Here is a 10,107-nt window from a genome sequence, read left to right as displayed (position 1 = left end):
TCCTCGAAGCCAGATGAAAACCGAGTGGTGATACCGCCCCAGATCGAGCAGCTCTGGGAACCGCTGCTTTGCCGTGAGCTCAGCTATAGTGGTTTCCAGCTTTACGTGGGCCGAGCACTGGCGGGAACCAGTGTGAATCGCCCTGAAGGCACGAAGCAGCCCAGGTCCCCAAACCGAAAGGTTGCGACTCAGCTCGTACGATGAACGTACCTGCGGTCACTCGGGTCACAAAGCCACAGAAATGTTTTATTCACTGAGATACTTCCATTAATACTCTTACCGCTATGTAGAAGTTTAAAATTCCCCCGATGAATGACCCAGTAACCAAGCTCAGGTGGATCAGGCCCTGTTTGTCTTTCTTTCCTGTAATTTAGCAAAGGCTGACGTCCAGCTTGCTAGCGTGTCCCACAGCCTTAACCACACTCGACGCCAAACGCTCAGGTTCTGCTCAGTGCACAACGCCCGGACACAGCAAGTTCAGAGAGAATCCAGCACAATTCCATCGTTTACTGAGTCACAGGAACTGAAGCCCTGAAGTGACATGTGCCAGCACCGGGGCGAGAACTACAGAGCCCTGGGCGGAGGGAGGGCGAGAGGGCATCCGGGACGGAAATGACCGATGTGGCTCAGATGGGAGGAGGAGGAAATACCACGGACCGGAAACCAACAGCGGCCACGCAGGCCGCAGCGGCTTCAGATGCAGTGCGAAACGCTCGGCAACGTCATAAGGCCGGACGAACTTCTAGATGTGTAAGGCCTAAAATGTTTATAAGGACGCGCTTATGCAAATTTTTAAGAATGAGGACCATTTTTCGAAAAAGTTACATTTGTCCCTGGACATAATACTCGTAATTCGCTTTCAAAACAAACTCGAAGTAGGGGTTGGACTTCAGGCTTCCCAGCTGGTCCGCCTGGAGCAGGTCTCCCACCTCCGGCAGGTACTCGCGGAGCTGAACGCCTGCGGACAAAACACGGGGTCAGCGTCCACTTTTGCAGAGCTCCCGCACGAGCTCCCGCACGAGCTCCCGCACGAGCACGACCGGCCATGCTCCACAGTAACGAGGCACTCACCGTCTTTCAAAAGCTTCTGTAATATTTTCACAAATATGCTGTCTTTAGATACTTCAATTGGATCATCTTTGCCATCTGAGCTGGACCAGCTAGAAAACAAAATCACTGTGAGGTGACAATGAGATCAGGGACAAAAGCCGGGAATTCCAGTCAAATGACAGCGTGCTTTTAAGGTTAGGAAGGAGAAGCGAGCAGGAAGCTGGAAGCTCCCAATGACTTGCGTTTGTGTGTAAAATATGCCAAATCTCTCTCCTCCAGTCTAACACTGTCCACGTACTAAGCTCTTAGCATGTCGACGACGACTTTAACTGCCTGGGTGACTGGAGGGAGAGACGCTGGGTAACGCCCGCCCCGCCGCACCTGCCCGCACCGCGGGAGCGGGGACCGAGCGGGGACCGAGCGGGGACCGAGCGGGGACCGAGCGGGGGAAGGTCTGAGCAGTCCCGTCTCGAACTCCTCAAACTCTTCTCTTGAAAATGATCCAGCCCCACGACCAATTGCTCCTAATGCCACCTAGCGCCACCACGCCCGTGGACAAAACCCTCCCCTGAGGGCATGTGACAGATGTGGGAGGGAGGCCGCAGGAACGCAGAAGAGGGCACTGGGCCCCCCATCGTGACGACGTCTCATTAAAAATAGAAAAAGGTAGCCTTGTGCCTTGTTCGGCAGAGCTGGCCCTACTTCCGTGAAAACAGGACACGTATCTCCGGGCAAACTGTCTGAATTTAAAAATAGAGATGACCACGCCAGTGGTCCTAGGCCTCAGGCTGTTCTTGAACCACTGAGCGAAGCAGTTAAGGTGACTGACGACACAGGCGGTTACCAGGCCCCTGATGCCGCCCGCGCCCCAGCCCGTCAGAACTTACTTGTCCCTCCGCAGAGCTCGGCAGAGGACCTCCAGCTTCAGGTCATTTATGTCCACATCTTCCTCCTTCACAGCAAAGCAAAGAATGTGCACTGAGTGAGACTTTAAAAAGTGCGTGCTCGAATCCGAATTATGTCAACTCCCAATTCTAGTTATGTAAGTCTACGCGATTATTGCTTTACTTTAATCCATAAATTAAAAAATTTTCTCTCCTTTGACACACGGACACTATGCAGACTAGCCAGCACATGGACGATGGGGGAATTACTTTCTGGTGACCCTTTGGTGACGCGACTTTACCCAGAGCCTTAAACAAGTGACATAAAAGTCACGCTTTAAAATCCACCAGATACTTTCACTCATCTACAGGATTTTCACTATCATCTTTTTCTTCAAAGAAAGCTGAGCAACGGCTTCTCTCGCGTGACGTCCATCAAGAACGACTTGACAGAGTAACAACGTATCAGAGGGATCAATGGCGACTTGATAATGAGAGCGAGCGACACACCAGGACTCCGAGAAGCAGCGCCCTGCATTCACATACGGAGAAGACGCCTGGGATGTGGGGTGATCAGGAAGCGGGGTCACCTGACAGGCTTTTCCGAAGAGCTGGACGTAATCCAAGAGTACGGCCACCCAACCAGACCGTCTATTTTAACTGACACATTTCACGATTGGCTACAAGAGGTATTTGTCCCTTCTCTTTCTCTGAATCAGTTCTGCAGAAAACGCGACGACGCTGGTCCGAGCAGCAGCCGTCTCGGGCGATGCCGCTCACCTCGTCGATGTCGCTCACCTCGTCGATGTCGCTTACCTCGTCGATGTATTCCAGCAAGTCCAGAGCTTTCTTGAAATCGTACTCATTAGCTCTTCTGTTTTCTTCGCAGACATACAGCTACACAGCAAGTCAAAACAAGGAGGACCGTGTAAGGGGGGGGCTCAGGCACGGCCGGAGACACCGTCTTCCCCGCCAGCCGCAGGCATTCTCACGGTGAAGACTGGAGTCGCGTCCGGGCGCGACAGCCGCCACCTCACGGGAAGCCACCTTTAAAAGCGGCCTCTGCTCTATCAGTGACTAATGCCAACGACCTGGGACGTAAACCTTCAGAACGTCCGCGGGTCTGCGGTCTCGGGTTCAGACAGCGCACACACCCCGGCATCCTTCTAAGCATATTCCCTGCGGCAAACTGCTGCCCTTGCCTTTGTAAAGCCCTTTCGAAAGGTTTTAAAAACTGAGATCTGTGACAAAGCACGAAGCTGGTCTAGTTTACTTAAAAGATACAAAAACATACGTCAACACGCCACCGATTCATCTGGGGCTGGTTAGATCGCAGCTGCCTATATACGCGCTTCCGTGTTCTTCAAGCTTTCTGTAATTTTATCATCGTGAAGACACTCGCCTTGTTAAAAAATAGCAGTTTGAATTTTCCTATATTCTTTACATAATGACCATTTGTAATAGAACAAACTTCATTTTAACCCATTTCCCGTTTAGAAAAAAAAAATGCAGCTCGCTGCCAGCGTTCATCATCATGTGTAGGAAAGACACGTTTTCTAGGATTTGACATTTTCAGCGATCGAACTGCTAAAAACAGAATGCTACAAATAGAATGACATCATCTGTCACTTCCAAGGACTATCGATGTCCTGGAGCGAGCTGTTCCGCGGCAAGCTCTGCGGCTCGGGCTGAGGCTTAGCCGCGCGATCTCGGGTGAGCACTGCGGGCGGGTCTTCCCGGGGCAAACGGGAAACGGCTGGGAAGACTGAGCAGACCTTCTGGCAGCAAAGGCCACACTCAGGCCACTTCGGGAAAGTCTGCCTGTGCTGTCTTAGCACTTAAAAACAACGCTCACGTCACTGTTCTCAACTTCCTTTTTCCTCCACAACGCTCACGTCTCTGAACTTGGCACGTGGCATTAAACCTAACATCGTATCGTGTAAACCCGGCACTACTTTTTCCTTCTTTCTGATACATAAAGTAGCGGTGACTCTCCAAGCAACAGCATCTCAGATTTTGACACTGAATATTCTATCTCCAGAGGCTGCCCGTGAGCTCAAACGCAGAACGTGTTGCTAACAATAGCTACAATACTCATGTTTTTGAGCTGTTTCCTTTCTTTTCAATTAGAGCAAACTCACGGGACCCTATGGCATGACTCTTCCATTTAAAACGCTTTCTTGAAAGGAAAGCAGTAGCGTTAAAACTACAGGCGCCTGGAGCAGCGGAACAGTCTGGTCTGGGCCGCAGCCCCAGGCCAGTGCGCTGCGGAGGAAGAAGGGGAGGGTGGCACCCGTGGGCCGTCGTCCAGGCCCGTACACCATTCTTCTCACAGAAGAGCCTGAAACGCATCTCATGGCACCTACCTGTCCCACAGGGACAAAGCAAACTGCAAGTCATTTCCCTGGTCGCTGGATGAGCAGAGGCTGACCCTCACCCTTCTGCTAACCGGCACCCTGTTCCCGTGCTGCTTCTAACAGCTCACTCCAAGCGGGGTGCCAGGAGCGGGGGCGTGGAGCCGCCCTCGGGCACTAGGCCTGGGCCCCGCACTGGCGCTTGGAGCCCAGCACGGCGGGGGCCTGGGCCGCACTTACGCTGATGAGCTGCGGTGCCGTGAGCACGGGCATGGCGCTGAGACTCAGCTGCCTCTCCGCCAGCAGCTGCTCAGGCAGCGTCTCCTGGTGCAGCAGAAATCGCTCCTGCTCGGCCATTTCTGGAATTCGAAACGAGAGGGCGGGGTAAACTTTCGCTTTTCTCAAATCCGAATTTAAAAAAGAGCTCTGGTCGCCAGTCAATGACCCCGCAGCGTTACTAACTCTGCTGTTCCGGGCCCTGATGGCGTTACCACATACTCGTGGGTCCAGCCAAGTCATGAGAATCATCGCAGCGGCCGGAACCAGTCGGGGGGGACAGAGAGGGGAGGAAGCCGCCCTGCTGCTGGAAGCGGCAGAGTGGACGGTTACGGGTCAGGCACAGTCCCCCGAATCTGGCGTCTCTTGGCCCCACTGCGTGGCAGCTCAGTGAATGCCACCCGCCCCGAGAAACGACCGTTTAGAAGCCACCCAGAGTATGTTCTAGGAGAAGCAAAAACCAGTTCTGTCCAGATTCCCCCCCTGCCACGCCCACTCCGCAGAGGCTGGGCTCCGCGGCCAGGCCCTGAGGCCAAACTCCCGCAGTCACGTGTTCTTCCCCGCCCCCCGGAGCTAACAGCCCCCCGCCGATTTTTATTTCGAATAATCTCAAACCTATGGGAAATCTAAAGACTACGAAACGAATGTATTCAGCTGTTAACAGTTTTCTGCTTTTGCTAGCTCCGTCATCTACCCGCCCACCTGCCGACCTGCCCTCCGGGCTAAACCACGCGAACCTTGCCGACGTCGTGACTGAGCTGCTCAAATCCCTTCTTTTACCTTCGATTTTTTCCTGCAGCACATGCTCTGGAAAGTCCGAAGCTAACGCGGCCAGTTTACTCAATCCAAGGAGGGTTTTCTTCTTTGCGAAGTAACGTGTTTCCGAATTTGCCAAACCCAGAAGCGTTGCGTGTGCCTAGAAGAAACAAAACGTGAGAACCGTGGTAAGGTCCTGGTTACTAATTCGAGTCGAAATAAAGGTTAAGTACGACCCAAACACCCCCCCACTAAAGCTCCATCAATGAAAGATGAAGTCAGTATCGGCGCACCTGAAAACTGAGGTGCCCCACACACTGAAAAGCAACTGCCCAGTATCGGCCGCCCACACTCACTACGGGGAGAGAGACACGTAATGCACATTTGCTCTGTGACCATCACGTGGCACTTCGACATTGTCAGGAACTTTAAAGTTGATTTGTGTACTGTTTCTACTACTAATGTAAACGTTTTTATTATAAGAAAATGTTCATTACAAAAACAGGCCGACTTATTTATGTGCTAATAAGTTTTTTGTGCTTTTTATTACTGTAAGAGTCAACTCCCAATGGACTACATAAAGAATGTTCAAAGTATGTATGAATAAGAGAGACACGTTTAAAATAATCTATAAGTTTTTTAACTATTAAGAATAAAACTATTTAAAACTGAAAGTTGCTCAAATTTTCTCGTGTACCTGAATCCTCCTTACCTTTTCCAGTTCCTGGCTGTTGATTTCATGCAGCCAGCTGAGATGTTCGTGAGCTTGCAAAAAACTCGCCAGCTGTCCGTGCCGAGAAATGGGCTGTGACAGCAATTTGCCTCTCTTCCCCTTCTCCAGATACCAACGGAAGAGGAAGTCTGAAAAATTCTATCAACGGCAGAGCCAAGAATCCAATGACATTTAGCAATACAGTTTTAAAAATGCATTTCTGATAATAAAACATCCACTTTCTTCCAAAGCTCTTAGACTCCAGAATACAAATCTTGCTTTAAACACTAATTTCCCATATTGCAGGGCCCTCAAAAATCGCCTAATTCAATCACCCCATTTGCCAAACAAGGCCAGATTCAGAAGGGACACGCTGCTCGAGATCACGCTGACTCTGGCGTGTGCTGGGGGTGTGTGGTGGTCACCAGCCACGCAGCTGCTCAAATGTGATTAAAACTGAACAGTCGGGTGCCTCCGTCACACCAGCCACATTTCAAGTGCTCAGCTGCCATATGGCGCTAGAGACTCCCATTTGGGACAGCACGCGTGAGCAAGCTCTCCACTGTCAACAGAAAGTTCTTTCCACTGGACAGGGCCGAGATGATCGTTCCAGAATAAAAGGCTCTCAGAATCTGTGTAAAACGGCCAAGTGAGCTGCACGACACGTCAGAGCCTGGAAGCTCTGCATGCCCAGCCAGCCTTCCCTGCAGGATGCCTGCTGAAGGCTGGGCTGGGGCAGGGCCTGGGCTGGAAAGGAAGACCAATGTCCTGCGGTCTCACGGTTCCTAGGAGACAGTCTGCCTACAGGGGACCCTGCAGTGGACGCACCGGTCCCACAGACTTTGGAACCAAACTTGAATGCGAGGAAAACTGCAACCAGGCCCTGGATCCCCCTCCCCCCACCGATGAGGCGATGGTGGTCTACGCCGATGAGTGGCCTGCATCTCATCTTATTTGCCCCCCGGGGAAACAGCACGGACCCCCAGTGTTATGGTTCTTTTATACACAATGTCCAAAACACAATAAAAAAATCACGAGACATAATAAACAAAAATAGGACTAATAAGCAGGCAAGAAAAGCAGACCTAGGAACGATCAGGTTTTATAGTACAAAAAAAGTTAAAAATAACTACTCAACATATTAAAGAAAAGGGACAATGCAAAAAATGGATGGAAAATGCCAATGGGGAACCAGAATCCATAAAAAGAAGAAAAATGATGGCCGTGAAAGTATTTATTTTAGCACTACTGTCAAACGCTAGACCGGCCACGCCCAACAGCCAGCAACTGATCAGATGCGGGATGTTACACCCAGCCCGTGGAATCATAAAATGCTGGTGTGCAGCACTTCACGTGACAGGCACACGGCTGTGATGCACTGAGTCAAACCGGCAGTTGACTGATGCGCTTGTCTACAATAACACGGAGAATACAAACCAAGTGTTTGGAAGGGTTCCCGCTGGGTGGTGGGATTCTAAGTGATTTGCTTAAATCTTTTTGTTTACAGGGATTTTCAGAATTTTATATAATGCCGCTTTTATAGGAAGAAAAAAAATCAGTTGTTACATGAAGATCGACTGATTGAATAAGCTGGCTTTGAAGAGCAGCTCGAACTCGCCCACACGGAGTCGGACGGGAGCTGCGTGAAAACGGGAGCCGAGATTCGAAACAAGGACAACAGGACCCGGAGGCGAGCGGGCATCGGAGGTCTGCGGGGCAGCGCCCCAGGCGCCGACGGCTTTCTATTCGCATTTTTAAAACTCAATTGATATTCACGTACGTATTTTTAGTTATAACTGAAAACACGAAAGCAGAAAGTTTTAATGTTTTTCAAAGGTCAAAGAATATTTCAGTAACGTTTACACATAAAGCATCATCTGCCAAAACCAAGAACCATAACACGTAAATTAGTGTCTAAGTTAACTACAACAAGACGGCGTCACCTAAACACCCCGCGTGACACAGAAGTGGCCACATCCGTCACGGGGTCCCCCACCTCCGTCCCCAGCGTCCGTTACCTGATCAGCAAACTGGGTCAGGTGTGCAGCACTTCACGTGACAGGCACACGGCTGTGATGCAGTGCGTCAAACCGGCAGTTGACTGACGCGCTTGTCTATAATAACACGGAGCATACAAACCAAGTGTTTGGAAGGGCTCCCGCTGGGTGGTGGGATTCTAAGTGATTTGCTTAAATCTTTTTGTTCACAGGGATTTTCAGAATTTTATATAATGCCGCTTTTATAGGAAGAAAAAAATCAGTTGTTACATGAAGATCGACTGATTGAATAAGCTGGCTTTGAAGAGCAGCTCGAACTCGCCCACACGGAGTCGGACGGGAGCTGCGTTAAAAGGGGAGCCGAGATTCGAAACCAGGACAACAGGACCCGGAGGCGAGCGGGCATCGGAGGTCTGCGGAGCAGCGCCCCAGGCGCCTACGGCTTTCTATTCGCATTTTTAAAACTCAATTGATATTCACGTACGTAAGTATTTTTAGTTATAACTGAAAACACAAGAGCAGAAAGTTTTAACGTTTTTCAACGGTCAAAGAATATTTCAGTAACGTTTACACATAAAGCATCATCTGCCAAAACCAAGAACCATAACACATAAATTAGTGTCTAAGTTAACTACAACAAGACTGCGTCATCTAAACACCCCGCGTGACACAGAAGTGGCCACACCCGTCACGGGGTCCCCCACCTCCGTCCCCAGCGTCCGTTACCTGATCAGCAAACTGGGTCATGTAGCGCTGCAGTCTCGTCTGGTTGTTGGTTTGCTCGCACATCTGCACTAAGATATCAAAGTCACAGTATTTTTCTGCTAACGAAGCAGCCCACGTGTACTGGCCTAGCGTGACTACGGAAATGAAAGCAGATGGAAAACATCCTGTTAGTGAAAACGTCACGTGTGATAAAATATACTACTTGCAATTTTATCCTTATTCATATTATATACTAAAAATAATGAATAGAAAAGAAACCCTTCTAGATACTGGCATTTGGTTTCGCATTCATATAAAATCATTAAAGATGCAAATTCTGTCCCTTGCTTCTTCACCGCCTCTGAGAAGCTACTCCTATCCGCCAAATACTAGCAAAACAAGCCGCTGCTCCTCATCGGGATGAGAACGGGCCGAACACACGAACAGAGACAGTTGCACGGTTGGCTTTAAGTTCTCGGCACAGCTGGGTCCACGGTTCACGGGCTACAGTGTGGTGACGACGTGGCCCCTTCATCCGTTCTGCAAATTAAAGACCCAGAGCCCTCGCCAGGTGCCACACACTTACGAAGGGGGGAGAGGAGACCCAGGCGCTTCTGCGTGTACTCCACTTCCAGGCTGTCGTATCTGTCCTGATCACTGGATTTGTCCAGAGATTTCAGCTGAGAAACGTAACCATCCAGGAAGCAATCGATCAGGGCGACCAGCTGCTCCATCAGAATGTTCCGGAGGCTGCTGTCCGCCTGAGGGTAAACCGTCTTCAGGACAACCTCGTGCTGGCGCACTATTGCTGCTCGGATGCTGGCGGGACCGCTCGCTGCTGCGGGATGACAGAAAACGACAGAGACGGGAAGCGAGGGTTCTGGAGCGGCTGGAGGAAAACCAGCTGCCTCAAAACTCTCTCTTCACCACCGCTGGAAAAATAAACCAGACGGGCTCAGCTGCCACCTCCCGTCCTGCTCCAAGCCCGTCTCCCCAGGGACCTCCTTAGCGAAGCCACTTAGCATGATGCTGCCCTCCGAGTCCTTTAATGCAGAGGTCCCAACCCCAGGCTGCGGACCAGCACCACTGTGGCCTATCAGGAACCGGGCCGCACAGCAGGAGTGGAGCGGCGGGCCAGCGAGCGAAGCCTCGTCCGCATCTGCAGCCGCTCCCCGGGGCCAGCATCACCGCCTCAGCTCTGCCTCGGATCCTCAGGCGTTAGAGGGGAGTCCCGGTCCCCGGTGCCACAAAGCTTGACGACTGCTGCTTTAAGGCAACTCTATTTACCTTCTTGTGTCAAGTCAACATAGAATATAGTCAATACTTCCAGGGCCAGGACCTGCTTCTACAAACAACTGTACGTACTAATGCCT

General features: G+C 50.9%; 1 protein-coding gene across 1 annotated transcript in view; it reads right to left on the bottom strand.

Annotated features, from left to right (window-relative positions):
- Positions 1-225: 225 nt before the first annotated feature.
- The window catches only part of NUP133 (nucleoporin 133), a 39,124-nt gene continuing 29,242 nt past the window's right edge, over positions 226-10,107 (bottom strand). The window contains 10 exon segments of the mRNA XM_011384797.1: positions 226-734; positions 779-958; positions 1,072-1,160; positions 1,938-2,002; positions 2,751-2,831; positions 4,529-4,647; positions 5,345-5,480; positions 6,033-6,191; positions 8,756-8,889; positions 9,321-9,572. Coding sequence (XP_011383099.1) covers positions 822-958; positions 1,072-1,160; positions 1,938-2,002; positions 2,751-2,831; positions 4,529-4,647; positions 5,345-5,480; positions 6,033-6,191; positions 8,756-8,889; positions 9,321-9,572 — 1,172 coding nt within the window. The 3' untranslated portion in view covers positions 226-734; positions 779-821.

Source organism: Pteropus vampyrus, unplaced genomic scaffold (assembly GCF_000151845.1).
Source record: "Pteropus vampyrus isolate Shadow unplaced genomic scaffold, Pvam_2.0 Scaffold626, whole genome shotgun sequence".
In the NCBI taxonomy this organism is placed as follows: domain Eukaryota; kingdom Metazoa; phylum Chordata; class Mammalia; order Chiroptera; family Pteropodidae; genus Pteropus; species Pteropus vampyrus.
This window is presented reverse-complemented; position numbering and strand designations above follow the sequence as displayed.